This window comes from Ochlerotatus camptorhynchus, unplaced genomic scaffold (genome assembly GCF_037179485.1).
Source record: "Ochlerotatus camptorhynchus isolate MF236.1 unplaced genomic scaffold, CSIRO-AGI_Acam_v1.1 ptg000197l, whole genome shotgun sequence".
Lineage (NCBI taxonomy): Eukaryota > Metazoa > Arthropoda > Insecta > Diptera > Culicidae > Ochlerotatus > Ochlerotatus camptorhynchus.
Genome location: NW_027040687.1, coordinates 1,015,159 through 1,029,707, shown reverse-complemented (window position 1 = coordinate 1,029,707; position 14,549 = coordinate 1,015,159). Strand labels below are relative to the sequence as shown.

At 42.6% G+C, this 14,549-nt stretch overlaps 2 protein-coding genes across 2 annotated transcripts; one reads left to right on the top strand and one right to left on the bottom strand.

Annotated features, from left to right (window-relative positions):
- The first annotated feature begins 1,315 nt into the window (after positions 1-1,315).
- Positions 1,316-2,248, top strand: LOC135702765 (achaete-scute complex protein T3-like). Its single transcript, XM_065223804.1, has one exon. The coding sequence runs from the start codon at positions 1,337-1,339 to the stop codon at positions 2,204-2,206; it is 870 nt and encodes a 289-aa protein (XP_065079876.1). The 5' UTR covers positions 1,316-1,336; the 3' UTR covers positions 2,207-2,248.
- An 8,666-nt stretch (positions 2,249-10,914) lies between these two features.
- Positions 10,915-13,391, bottom strand: LOC135702792 (uncharacterized). Its single transcript, XM_065223837.1, has 3 exons — positions 13,222-13,391; positions 12,955-13,086; positions 10,915-11,338 (listed from the first exon to the last, which is right to left on the bottom strand). The coding sequence occupies exons 1-3, from the start codon at positions 13,389-13,391 to the stop codon at positions 10,915-10,917; spliced, it is 726 nt and encodes a 241-aa protein (XP_065079909.1).
- Between the last annotated feature and the right edge of the window lie 1,158 nt (positions 13,392-14,549).

The following is a 14,549-nucleotide window of genomic DNA, read 5'->3' as shown; positions in this document are numbered from 1 at the left end:
CAGTCTCTTTCGTTAATAACTCGGCTCCAAAAACATCTTCAGCCGTTCTTATCGCCCAATACACTTAATAATACTTTCTTTTGACAGTCTATGTAGAAACATTTGCCCGAAATAGGAATGCAGTCAATTTATTAACGAAAGAGAGAGTCCTTGAAGCAAATCGATCAATTTAGATTGGTTAATTTGAAAGGTGACGTGAGATTTCTTGTCTTGACGATCGTAGTGAGCTGACTAGCAACACGCTTTGATCGTCAATACAAAATGACAGACTGTTTATCATCGCACTGATGAGGCACTTGTGATACAGTTTTTGTCTTGTCGCACGTCGTTTGATGACGATGCTACAATGGTCGTCATAGTAGCTCATACTTATGCAGTGGCGGTGACAATTTACAGCACTGGCCCTTAGTACGTACGTTGAAGTTAATGACATCAGAATCTCGAAAATGTGCTCCTTTACAACTGGACACCGCTGTTGCTGAAAGACGCAATCGATCACCGAACGTCAGCATCAATTCCTCGTTGGAGTCTTCCCCACGAGTTCCCACAAGCCCACATAATTACGATCCATATCCATCCACCGATTGAACTGGTTGGCTGCTGTCCAAACCGCGGCAGCTCTCGCACAATCAATTATCCCACTCCCTGCCTGCCCGAAGATCACTGCGATGACGATGATGCTCCGCATGTTCGCACGGACGATCGAACGAACGAAGGAACGATGATCCTTTTGCAGGCGCTCGCCGGTCGTGTGGTGCCACGCGTGATCATCGTTCGGCTCTCGTCGTTTTGGATCATACCCGAAAATATCCGCTCGCTCGGTCGCTGCAGGCGCACGCCACCTCGTTCTCTCTCTTTCCGATCGATCGACCGGCGTCGGGGCAGCGCGCCTTTTGAGTTTTTTTTTCTTATGTTGCGCGACGATGCGATCAGGTTTTTGGTTGATTTCTTTCTTTCTCCGCATCATGTTTTAGTTTTTTTTTTTTCGGCGAAGGCCCTTAAGGATGAGTTCGGACGGTTGGTCGGTGGAGGTGTGTTGGTGCTCTGAATGTTGGGTTGCTGCATGCAGGTGCTGGGACAAAAGAGCATACTACATAATGCAACTGCTTTAGGACGAAAGGTACCATTCCGGGAGCTACCTTCAACGCGGAAAGATCGTGCACTGAAGAAAAGGAGAAGAGTTTGATGGTCGAAGGAAAAGCCGTGCGTGGAATTTTGTGTGATCCTTTTTCTGATATATCAACAAGTGTGTTGTTCAAGTGAAGAGAGACTTTGGTATATTTTTCTGGACTTTAAAGTGCGATCGTTCGAAGAATTGTTTGAGTGAAATTTCGTGATGGCTACAGTGGTTCGCAGCATGGCCCTCGGGCAGAATATGTACATACCAAACGGACCGACGTTGGTTCAGCAAACGACACCGGTGAATCCGTACCGCAAGCGACCGATCGCTCCAGCTCCACCGGCAAACGCCGGAGTTGGCCATCATCAGCCAACCTTGAGCTTGAAAGATCGTCCCATGATCTCTAAGAAATACTGTACCCTACCGTACTCCGTGACGCCCCAACAGACGGTATCCATTCAGCGCCGTAACGCCCGCGAGCGGAACCGTGTCAAGCAGGTCAACAATGGATTTGCGAACCTGAGACAGCACATTCCCAGCCCGGTGGTCACGGCTCTTACCAATGGTGGTCGTGGACCGCACAAAAAACTCAGCAAAGTGGATACGCTCAAAGTGGCCGTCAAGTACATCCGAAGTTTGCAGCGTATGCTCGACGAAGATCTGGAAAATAGCGGTGAATCTACCAAGTCTACCATCGATTTGCAAGCCCTATCACCCGTTTCGTACTATGGATCCATGTCGGAATCTTCAACGGCATCCTCCCCGGCCCCATCGCAACTGTCCGAGTACTCCAGCTACAGTAGTAGTCAACCGGAAACGTTGACGTCCTTCAAGCGAGAGCCGTTCGATGTGTACTCGGGCCTCAGTAGCTCGCCGGCTCCGGTACCGACACCGGTGACGGTGATAACGACGACAACCCTTCCGAGCATGACCAGCTTCAGTACCGGGACGTACTCACAGCCAATCCATCACGTGTACAAGACTCACCCGGTGGACGGGTACCATCAACCGGCGGAACTCAGTCCGCAGAATACCGACGATGAAGAGCTGCTCGATGCAATTTCCTGGTGGCAGCAACAGCAGTAGTGGATGCGAAAATCTAACTCACCTGGCTAGTACAAGACTGATGAATGGCGACGAGGTCGGAGGCTGCGGACGGAATGGTGAGTGTCTTTTCATCGATTATAATGTGTTTTCCTAGAAGACGAAATACTAATCCCACGTTATTTTTGTTTTCTTTTCCCTCAATTCTCCAGAACCACCGTCGACTCAAACCGAAAACTCGCTGGCACCCGCCACGTTCCGTGAAAGGTGAAATGTGAAATGTGTAAACATGCAAATTCAGAACTGATCTCCAATTGGATTCGAATGGCAATGCTTCCCTTCCGTGTGGGACACATCCTTCAAGGATTATGATGTACAAAGTAGTTTCCGTAAGGCTTTATTAGTGCGGCTAAGTAAGAGAATGATTCTAGTCAAATTGGAATAAATATTTATGGAAATTGAATACAATTACTCGATGTTGTGAGTTTGGTGAAAATATCCGAAAGTGAACTTTCTCGTAGTAGATTATTTGTAATATTTTGGAAAAGGTAAGGGAGTTGATTTTTTTATGGAAGAGGCAAGCATAATATTTTTGAATTCAGGATTTTTTTTAAACGTTGCCTAATTAATGACACAGTTTCAAGCAATTACTAAAGTCACTCGATGCCTCACGCTATGTCTGAAAACACTTTTTTTTGCAATATTCATGTACCTCAGTTTTTTCTTCACAGGATGTTTGTATTGATCCTAACAAACAAATCTGTGCTGGTTCTAAAATATTCCATCTTGGGTTTTTTGAGAAAGAGTGTTTTGAAGTTTACAACGCCGATTATTAAAGCGTATATCGACTATTGCCGATACCAAACTATTACGAATTGAACAAATGCAGTTAGGCAAGGTTCAACAGTTGATTTACTTAATCCAAATGGCGTTAAAGAGCTCTCTTTGACTCGCAAGTGAGATCCGTATTGGTTATGACGAGTTTGCACAAAATCAATTAATATTTGTTGCTAGAACAACTTCTTGTTAAATTTCTCTTCCCTCATAAGAGTAAAAGAGAAGAAAAACGAGCAGGACAATCCAAGACAGCCACGTAATCATAGTAAGCATTGATTTTCGTCCTGTGTCGAGTGTTTTTTTTTTGTAGATTTATCGTGTAGAAAATCTGGAAAAATTGAAAAAAGATCTCACGAATAAAATAGAGAATTCGCTTGTTGTACTTCGGAAAAGCGACTCCGTCAAAAAAAAATTCACGCGCTGAGTGACGATCGTCGAAAGATTTTTTATCGGAGCTCAATAAAGGAGTAAGTATCCGAAATTTTTCTGTTCCATATTCAGTAAGTGGCGAAGGCGGCGTTTCTAATCCTGACGGATGGAAAATTTGCTTAGATTTTTAAAAATAAATAGAGGTGTTTGACTCAACGGCGAGATCGAAAATAAATTCTGGTAAACATGACAAATTTGTTTGAAAATCGTTTAACCGATAATGCCCATAATATAGGAGTGAAACCCACACGAGGTTAGCTACTCTTGTCCAGTATGTTTAAGTAGCCCTTATCTTGAATTACTACAGAATTTTTAGAGCTTCTTGCAGTTCCCTTATTTTGTCCAAGGAAGCTTTCAAACTTTCTACGAAACGCCGCGAACTATAGGGGACTGTAGTGCATTTAAGGGAAGTTCTGCAAACTTTAAAGACGCTCCTCCAAAGAATCAGAGCAATTTTCAGAGAAGCTCATTGAGCTTCGGGAAAGTTCTACAAACTTCAGGAAAATTATTCAAAGTTTCAAGATGTGCTTCGATCTTCAGAGAAGTTCTATGAACTTCAGGAAAATTCTGCCAAGAGAGAAGAGAGAATTTGTTGCGATATATATCTTTCTCTTGCCGGCACCGGTGGTGTAGTGGTAAGCGTGACTGCTTTCTAGCACCCCGATGGGTCTGAGTTCAATCCCAGCCGAGGTCGGTGGGATTTTTCTGAGGCATAAAAATCTCTGGTCACGTCTTCCTTCGAAAGGGAAGTAAAGCCGTTGGTCCCGGCCCATGTGTGTTGTGAATGGGTGCGATATCCTACGCAGGTGTGGAAGCTGCCTTCCTGCACATTCGATTGCCGTCAATGGATGGCAATCGATGTCCGTCGGTGATTGGCACTAGATTGCGGAACAGAGACCGACGTTAAATAAAAGAAAAAAGAAGATATCTTTCTCTTTTACGCTTCCCTTATGCAATGTGATCAACGGCATGAGCAGGGTGGAAGGGCGTAAAAAATGAGAGTTCGCCACCTAAAAAAATATCGTGATTACGGCTCACGCATGTTACATTGTCGTTTACCTGTATAAACAATAAGTTTATGAAAATTTAAGTTCACAAATATCCAGAAGAAAGATGTTAACAAGAAGTTCAAACCATTTTAACTGCCAAGGTGTGTAGAAATTTGCAAATCATGTCTGACGCAGGTTTCTCCTAAGAAAGGTCATACAGGTAGTGAAAAGCGGAAACATCAGAATCTCTCCGAATTGGCTGACGAAATTAAGGATCACTTTGCATTAGAGCATCGTTTCTCAACCTATGGGTCGCGACCCATCAGTGGGTCGCAAGCTACCATCAGGTGGGTCGCAGAAATTCAGATTGTTGATCATAGGATTTTTAACTAGCATGTAGAATAATTCTGATTTTAAAATTATGCAGGGGTAATCAATTGGAAAGCCATTTTGGCATAATACAGCCAGTTTGGAAAGTCTAGGCCATTTTGGAAAGTCTAGGCCATTTTGACTTATTTGAACCATTTTTGGGTATTTTAACGTGTCATTATTATAGGAGTTGTCATTTTCAGGCTGTTGATAAGATTTGTAGACCAATTAAGCGTTTATGATGCAATTCTAGGTCGTTTTAATCTTTTTTAGCGATTGTGAGGCCTTGTTTGTGTTCTGATGTTTCTAAGGCATGTTAGCGTTTTGAGGCCTTTTCCGCAATTTAAAGTCTTTATTTTGGCTTTTTTTTTAATAATCAGTCTGGAGTTAAAAGTAGGTCTTGACTCTGTTTTTTAACATCGTTATGAGGTGTTTTTCTAAATACATTTAACTTTCTACAGCTCGATATTCAAGGGACACAATGGGAATAACAATCCCATACAAAATCGCTATTACAGTAGCCATGGAATTAATGTTTACTATGGTTCTACATATAACTCATTATCGAGTTAGTGGACATCGAGTTGTGGAGAGTTGACTGTAGTTTTTACTTGATTTTTTTATGTTACTCATGCGTTTAGATAGCTCTTTCAGAGTCTTCACATAATGTTTGGATGGTTTTACCGATTTACCACAAATTTGTCGATTCTAGTCATTTTATCTTTTAGGGTATCATAGATTTTAAACATCATGTTGGCCTAATAACATCTCCATCTAATATTGGCTTATACAATTTCTAAAAGTGGGTCGGAATCGAAAAAAGCTTGAGAACCGCTGCAGTTATCAGGCAAAAAAAAACAAACCGAGGCTAGTTTTTCAAACGTCGCAGGAAGACCAGTGGGTTTAAATTTGAAACAGTCAGATTTTTGTTTTACATTTCTAACGAAGAATTCCTCAGCTATAAGAAAGATCTTAATCTGAGTATAATAAGGTCAGCATTTAATAACTATCCAGCCAGGCCTCAAATCAGCTGTGAGGATAGACAACTCGGCCAAAAATGATCCCAATAACGCTTCAAATTGGGTGGCTGCCACAAATGCAACTCGGCATGCGCAATTTGGATTCGCTGGTTGCCATTGTAGGTACTTGATAAACGCCATTGCTTGATAAATGTGTAGTTTTGGAAGGATGCAATTTTTATCATCAACTAAAGGTTTTGGACAATATGGATGCTATTATGAGACATTGTTTCGGTGATAAACTCATGTTGGTTTATTGAAAGTTGGTCTATTGAAACCTCCGGTAGCCTCGAAATTTCATATTGTAAGCTATGAAATCATAGATTTTTACAAGAGTTTAATTATTTTATTAATTTAAACATTATGAGATCATAATAAGTCTACGATATATTATGATACCGAAAAAGGAATCTTACTATACCGTTGAAACATAGTATTTTGACTACTTTAATCTCCTTTGAATCATTTTCAGCTGAATTTGTTTCGATCCGTAACAGTTTTGTATAGTTAATAGTCCATATTCGCCTTAATAAACGGCTAAGTGTACTTCAAAACACTTTTTCTCAAAAAACCCAAGATAAAATATTTTAAACCTTCACAGATTTGATTGTTCTGATCAATACTAAATTACTGTGAAGAAAAAAACTGAGGTACATAAAAGTTGCAAAAAAAAGTGCTTTCAAACATAGCGTGTGCCTCATTGCTTCATGGTTTTGACGAATATAAAAAATAAAAGAAAATAATCGTTCTGATAAAAAAAACCCAATCAAATATTGTACAAATTAAAAAAAAAATCACGGTGCACTAATCACCGACATTTGTTGTATAGTACGGCTCACAATGAACCAAAAAAAATCATTTTAAATTAAGGTTCCACAGAAGCATGAAAACCGACTTTTGAAATTTAGCACTTTGGTACTTTCTGACCCCTTAGTCAGATCCTAAACCAACATTTTGGGATTTATTTTCAAAGAATTTACATTGTGTAGTTTGTGAGAACAAGGAATATGAAAAATTCCACTGGACTTTGTACTAGATTTTCGGGTATAATTTGATTATCATTTTTCGATCTCTACAACGGTAAAAGTTAGCGCCTTGATACTTGAGCACCGCCATGTATTTCCGGAGAATCCTTTGTGTCCTCAGTGAGATCAATGAAGAAGAAATCCGATTACCGGAGCAGAAATAATTGCACCCAAAACACATAACATATGTGGAACTCGATCATCAAAAATCGAGCCCATTTCAGTGATTTCAAGTGGTATATAAAGACATAGATCTGTCAAATTGATTATACCAGCTGTAAAATGAGAAAGGGAGACAAGGGGGTAGTCAATTCTTTTAAAATAATAATAACCTGCACACTTAGAAATAACTAATTTTACACGTGACGGAATCCATCTTTGACATAAAGTATCAGACGTAAACAAATATTTCATTTAAAATTAAGTGCATCGAGACTGAAAAGTTTGTTACTCGACGTTATGTCATGACTCAATTTCAAGTCAAAATTGACGCTCATATATGTCAGTCTCAGAGCATATGATTTTTTCTAAGTGTGTGGTTTATGATTCTATGACTAGCACTTCTGAACTTATGTCTTTGTTAATCGTTAACTATTTACGTCCTTTATTTATAACTGTATAGCCGGATCCAACAAATTCATCAATTATATAATTAATACTTTCGATGTAAATTGGACGGATTATAGGAAAAAAGTAACGTTCTTACTAGTCACAACGGATAGCCGAAGCACACTCAACTTCAAAATGACAGCAAAGGTTGAGCTTTACAGAATGAAGTTTACAAATCTGTTCTGTATTTTTTACAAATATCTGGTACATTACTGCTGTTTGTTTTTGTAAAAGATTATGTTTACAGCACATTCGTCACAATGTTTACAGTATTGCGGAATTGCAGCCATTTACAATTTAGATCAATTTAATGTTGATTTACAGTTTTCGGTAAATTTCTATAAATTACGGAAATTCAACAGTTTTGATTGCGGAAAATTGGTAAACAATACTTTTTACAAAGCTTTCGGTGAAAATTATATTTTACAGAACGATTCCAGCAAAAAAAGTACCGAACAAGATTTAAGAAAGTTGGTGTGTAGAGCTCCTTTGGCGTATGAATAGTGGCTCCTTGTAAACTAGCGCGCGTTGCCAATCTCTTCAAAGTTCATCCCAATCCGTCGCTTGGTCCTTTGCTATGTGCCGCAAAGTAGTGCCAGTCAGTGGGCACCCAAATTTGCTTTCGTGGAAAACCAGGGTACCGCACCATCGGGAGAAGTACGAAATTTTGGACAACTGTGATACCTAGGATTTGAGATACTCTATGAAATGGCGCTGGAAAGCATGAAATGTTGTTGTGCTGTGCTCTAGAGTATCGGACATTAGGACGCAGTTCAATGGTATAACTTTATTCTGGTGTACAGTGTAGGCAGCAAAAGTGTGAACGGTTGCCAGCAAATTATTATAATGAATTCCCTGTACACTTAAAAACACAAAAAGAATAGTTTTCAGAGAAATCTGCCACTACAACGACTTCACCTTCACGTAAGCTATGACGAGTGAATTTAAAAAACTCGGATTGTTTCGCTACAATATAGACGTGCTTTCGTACGGCTGAGATTGAAATGAACAAATTCAAGATGAATTTTACCTGCAGATGGCTGGTCATTATCCATGTTTGTTTAACCGCCAGATAACATTGCACGCATACTTTCCGACCTTCGATAATTTTTGGCAAAGTTCTTATTGTACTCGCCATGAAACCGTGCAGAAATTGGTTTCAAACTCTTGCGACGAATAACTGTATGCAGATTCAATGGGTTGCAGCACTGTCATTGCATTGTCGCATACAGGTCTCCATATTACTTAGCATGGCCATCACAAACACTTTTCAGTTCCGTAACACCAGAACGAAGCTTGTAATTGTATTCCACTGTTCGGAACCTAACACTACTGCGACCAGTAATTTGATCTATTGTAGTATTTCTCGTGTCCTTAGTTTAGTGCATGTCGCATTACTCTCTCCATCACTATTGAGAAATGATGAAGTATACGATTTGTTTTACAGTTGTCATTCTAGCATTTATCTCAAGGATCCGACTCTAATTGAAAGGTCCCGCTATTTATACCCTTCGGAGTGTTGAAAGACCCTCCAAAGGCACGCCCCTTTGTCAGTCAAAATTGGATTCCTTAGCAACAAAATTAAGGAATGACACCGATATTGACCATGCATCAGAACCCTAGTCTTAAGCACTTCAAATTAGGGAACAACGAATAGAAGATTAGGAATCACATAGATGAAGACTAACTAACTCATTTTTTCCTTGTTTCAAGATCATCCTCGGTGGACAAAGTCAAGTCTTGTCACTATCAACAAGGCATAAAAAGTAACAAGGACTAAGATGTGTTCCTTTGATTACTGAAAAATCCTGTTTCCCTAGTTTGAAGTAGTCAGGACTAGGAATCGGTGGTAGATCTTACATCCCGTAACGTACCACGAAAAGGTGATCTACCCACGTTACGGGGGGTAATTGTGTTTCTTGTTTGTTTTAGTGTGTCGGAAGGTGTTTATGGGTGTTTCTGAATGTCGACCTAGCTGTCAAAACGTTTATTGAAATTTAATGCTTACTGGCTAGCATTACATCCACTTTTGTTTATAATCAGAATTCTTTTTTTTGCTCTCCAAAAATTTACCAATTTAATCATGCACAGTGAAAGCACGGAATTCCAGAAATAATGCCCACGTCTATGTAAACAACTTACAGGAATTCGAATTCGCATCCCTTAACGTCATCCGCAACACCTATCCAAAAGAATGTGCTGTATATGTATGTCTGGAGTTCCACTCCGATCTCAAAAATTACTCCCTCAGCCGTCGCATTCTCATGTCATGATGCTTGACATCCTGGCTCAAACCAGTAAAGTCCTCTCGAATCCATCCCAACCGAATTCCAGTCGCAATCAAGCCCAGATAACCAAACCGAGCACACCCCTTTCTAAGCAATATCTGGATTTAAATTTCGCAAAAAAAAACGAACCTATTTGTAAGCGGCAGCTAGTAGGATGGATCTCTCTGATTTGGTATTGTGTATATGAAATCCACGACGAAAGAAATATCTGTCTTCAGCTATCGATCAATAATTGATATAATAATTATTATCCGCTTCATTCATATACAGTTACAGATATTCTAGCTTGTTAGAGGTGGAAATCTTCTGTTTTTTCAATGTTGAGCTTGATGTTGAATCTTCTTTCCTAATTGCGGGGGTGAGGGCTACCTCGGTGTCCCGATCAGTTTTTTTGTGGAATCCTACCGATTTCTGGAGTTCCCTCCTTCAGAAAAAAAAAAAAACTACAAGGGACAGCCCTATGGGGTTGTACGCAATGGTGACGTAGGACTACGTGGTCTTATATAATTAATGGTAATGAGTATCTTTATTCAGCCACCATATTTTAATTTTTTCCTTACCTCATTTTTATATTTTCATTTTCTGTCCTATTTACTATCGTACAGATTTGTCTGGAATCTGATGAAATATTGCTTGAAGCCAATGCCCATGATTGTGCTGGGTAATTAAAATTTTTATTCAACAGATTGCGTTCAACGTATCCACATCGTATAATGGCCGCATCAAGCAGATCGCTCGTAAGTCCACCGGAGGAAAGGCTCCTCTCAAACAGATGGCCACCGGAGGAGTGAAGAAGTCCCATCGCTACAGGCCAGGAACTGTCGCTCTGCGTGAGATCCGTCGTTACCAGAAATCGACCGAGCTGCTGACTGCAAGTTGCCTTTCAAGCGTCTGGTCCGTGAAATCGACCAGGACTTCAAGACCGATCTGCGCTTCCAGAGCTCGGCCGTTAATGGCCCTATCTGGTCGGTCTGTTCGCCATCCACGCCAAGCGTGTCACAATTATTTTATGTTCTATTTTCCGTTTTCACAAAGTGTACCCCCATATAGATATCACAGACGTAAAAACCGTTCGGTCGTGTAGTGTAATGGATACAACCTCTTATTCTTTTTGTCAACATTATTTTCATAAGGCAAATCAGCTGATTTCTTATTGCGAACTTTGCTAACGCTCCTTTCGAACATTTAAAAGTTCAATATCATCAAAACCTCTTTCACGTTGGAAATCGATGTGTGGCCCTGAAAAGGGCCGATTGATTGTTTGGATGGTACGAATCTACTTTGAGCTGGTGTACTTGGTGACGGCCTTGGTTCCTTCAGACGGACCGCAGTTTGGATTTCGCGGGACGTGATCGTCGAGCGTTTGTTGTATTGAGCCAGACGGGACAACTCAGCAGCAATACGTTCGAAGATGTCATTGACGAAGCTGTTCATGATGCTCATGGCCTTCGACGAGACTCCGGTGTCCGGGTGGACCTGCTTCAGCACCTTGTAGATGTAGATGGCATAGCTTTCCTTCCTGCGCTGTCTCTTCTTCTTCTTCTTCTTCTTCTTCTCTCCCTTGACGATGACTTTCTGCGCCTTTCCAGATTTCTTAGCGGCCTTTCCACTGGTTTTCGGTGCCAAGAGAATAACTGATAGTTGTTTCGACGGTCGGTGGTGTCTCGTTTTGTGCCCGTAGCATAAGAAGCGAAACTCCTTCCCTTTTCAGTATTTTGCTGTATGTATTGTTCCCTTCCTGTATTAAAAATATGCTACTCGACGCAGGTATAAGTATACCCTCGACGAGTGAAATAAACCGAGGTCATTCTTTGCTTGACTGTTGAGCTGTTCAGTCCGTATTTTTCGCTCGAGATCTTGTTTCGATTTTGTTTCGTTTTGTGCTGTCGCGTTGCGCCGTGGAAGTGTCGCCACCTTCTCGCGTTCTGGCAAGTTTACTTGAGCTTGCAAACACGAAACAAATGGTGCGTAAACGTGCCAATGAGTCAGCAGCGGGCCCTTCAAAGAAGGTTCTAATCAAGCCCAGCGCGTCGCAGGATGACGCCGGAAAACGAGTACTGCAATCAAACCAGTATGCAGTACTCCCGGAAGAAAATGGCGATGGTGACGCCGCTCCCATTGCAAGAAAAGAGCGAATTTCCCCGCTTTTCACGCCGGTGAAGGATGTTGCCAAGCTAGGTGCCGAACTGGCAAAACACAAGCTGCTGCCACGCTTCAAGCTTTGCAGCATCGGTTCCAAAATCATGTGCTCCAGCTTGGAGGAGTGCAATCAAATAAGATGTTTCCTGAAGGAAAACAACGTGGACTTCTTCACGCATGATCTGCCATCGAGCAAGCCACTGAAGGCGGTTTTGCGAGGATTACCGTCGTTCGAGGCGGCTGCGGTGAAGTCCGAGCTGGAGCGGCTTGGGCTCCAACCTGAGGCCGTGTTCCAGATGAACCGCCGTTCCATCAACAATACCAGCTTCCGTGACCAGTTGTTCCTGGTTCACTTCACGAAGGGATCCATAAGTCTTGCGGCTCTGAGATCCAAAATCCAGGACCTGTTTCAGGTCATCATCAGTTGGGAGCATTACAAACCCCAACATCGTGATGTTACGCAGTGTATGAACTGCCTCTCCTATGGCCATGGCACCAAAAACTGCCATCAAGCCTCCAATCGCGGATGTCCCAAGCGAGTGGAGTTCATTAATATCCGTCGGAATGCTACAATCAACAACCAGGTCGGTCGCCTCCGTAATCATCGTTCGCTTCCTGTACTCACGGAAGTCCAGTACCTAGCTCTCCAGCCCCGTCGACATGTTCCGAACCTAGCCCCGCTTCCGCTCAACAACCAACAAGCCAACCATGCGAGTATCAAAATGGTTCCCAACAGTCGGACAGTTCAGCATCGTCTTGCTGCTGCAGCGGCCCAACCAATTCCAGGTTCATCCACCGCCCCTGGTTTATCATACGCTGCTGCTGTCTCAGGTGAACCTGTCGAAGATTCTCCGTTCACCTTGGAGGAACTTGTGACGCTCGTGGCCGAGGTCATCATCATCATGCGCACCTGCAAGACTCGATCTGAACAGCTACATGCTGCTCTGTCCCTTGTCACTAAGTATGGACCGTGAAACCATCAAGATCGTAAATTGGAATGCTTGCTCCTTAAAGAGCAAAAACATCGAGTTTGTTGACTTTCTCAACGAACGGCACATCGACATAGCCGTCATCACCGAGACTCACTTGAAGCCCGAGGTGAACGTCTTCCTTCCCGACTTTCGGCTCGTAAGCCTTGACCGCACCAGCTCCGGGGGAGAGGGAGTCGCCATCGCTGCGAGGCGGAACATCAGCTGCCGGCTACTACCAAGCTCCCAGCTGAAAATTATCGAAGCCATCGGAGTTGAGGTGAGCACATCGCTTGGTCCAATCACCATCATCGCGGTATACTGCCCCAAGCAAACCAACATTAGAGAAGGCTCGGCCGCAGACCTCCAAAGAAACATCATCAACCTAGGTGGTAAAATTTCATCATCGCTGGCGACCTGAACGCCAAGGATCAAGCCTGGAGCAATAGTCGGCGAAACCAAAACGGCACTTTCTTGTTCAACGATCTGCAGGAAGCCCACTACAGCATCCTGTGCCCGGACACTCCCACCCGGTTGAGTCAATCCGGAGCTCATGCCACCATCGACGTCTTCATCAGCAACATGGGCGATAACATCTCCCAACCTATCGCCTATCAAGAAATGAGCTCGGACCACTATCCGGTGGTGGCCGAAGTAGGTTCCTCGGCCAATAGGTTTCAAGTTTCCCGGCGAAATTACCATCGTGTCAACTAGCAGCAGTATCAGCGCTGTGTGGACACAGCAATCGATTACGACGTCCTACCGGAGTCGTACGAAGAAGTCGATCAGTGTCTGCAAGCCATCGAAGAGGCGATATCCCGTGCCAGGGAGCAGCACGTACCAGCATCCAGACAGGTGAGTCATACTCTGAACATTGACAGCCCAACCAAAGATCTTATCAGGCTCCGTAACACCATTCGTAGGCAGTTCCAGCGTTCTGGGCTGCCCCACTTGAAGACCAATGTCAATAGGCTAACCAAAATTATCCAGGCCAGGATGGTGGAACTCAAAAATAACGATTTTACCAAAAAGATTCGCTCTCTCCCAGATTGTGCAAAACCATTTTGGAAGATGACCAAAATTTTGAAAAATAAGTCGAGACCGATCCTTCCGTTTTCCTCTGTTGACCAGAACTTAGACCCATCCCTACTGATAACCCCAGTTGAAAAGGCCAATGCTCTTGGCCAACATTTTGTGATTTCACATAATCTTGGTCAAACCATGGTGAGCCCCCATGGGCCTGCCGTACTGGAGGCAATGACTAGAGTCGCTGACACCCCGTAGTAGTGCATGATCATAGTAGAATATCGGCTGATGAGGTGATAGCAGCTATTAGAAGTACTAAAAACATGAAGGCTGCGGGTATGGATGATGTAGTCAACCTCGAGTTGAAAAACTTGAGTATTGACTTCTTCAACCATCTTACCGTTATCTTCAACAAATGTTTGGAGCTTGGCTACTTCCCTGCATGCTGGAAGTTAGTCAAAGTGATTCCAATACACAAGCCTGGCAAAGATCCTACCAGTGCCAAAAGCTATCGCCCCATCAGCCTCTTGTCCTCCATCTCGAAGCTATTCGAAAAATTGATACTCAGCCGTCTGCTGGTATTTTCAAGTGATATTTAATAACATCTTTCTCAAAGAGCAATTCGGGTTTAGGAAAGGCCACTCTATCATCCACCAACTCGCACGGGTTACTAACATCATCAAGCGG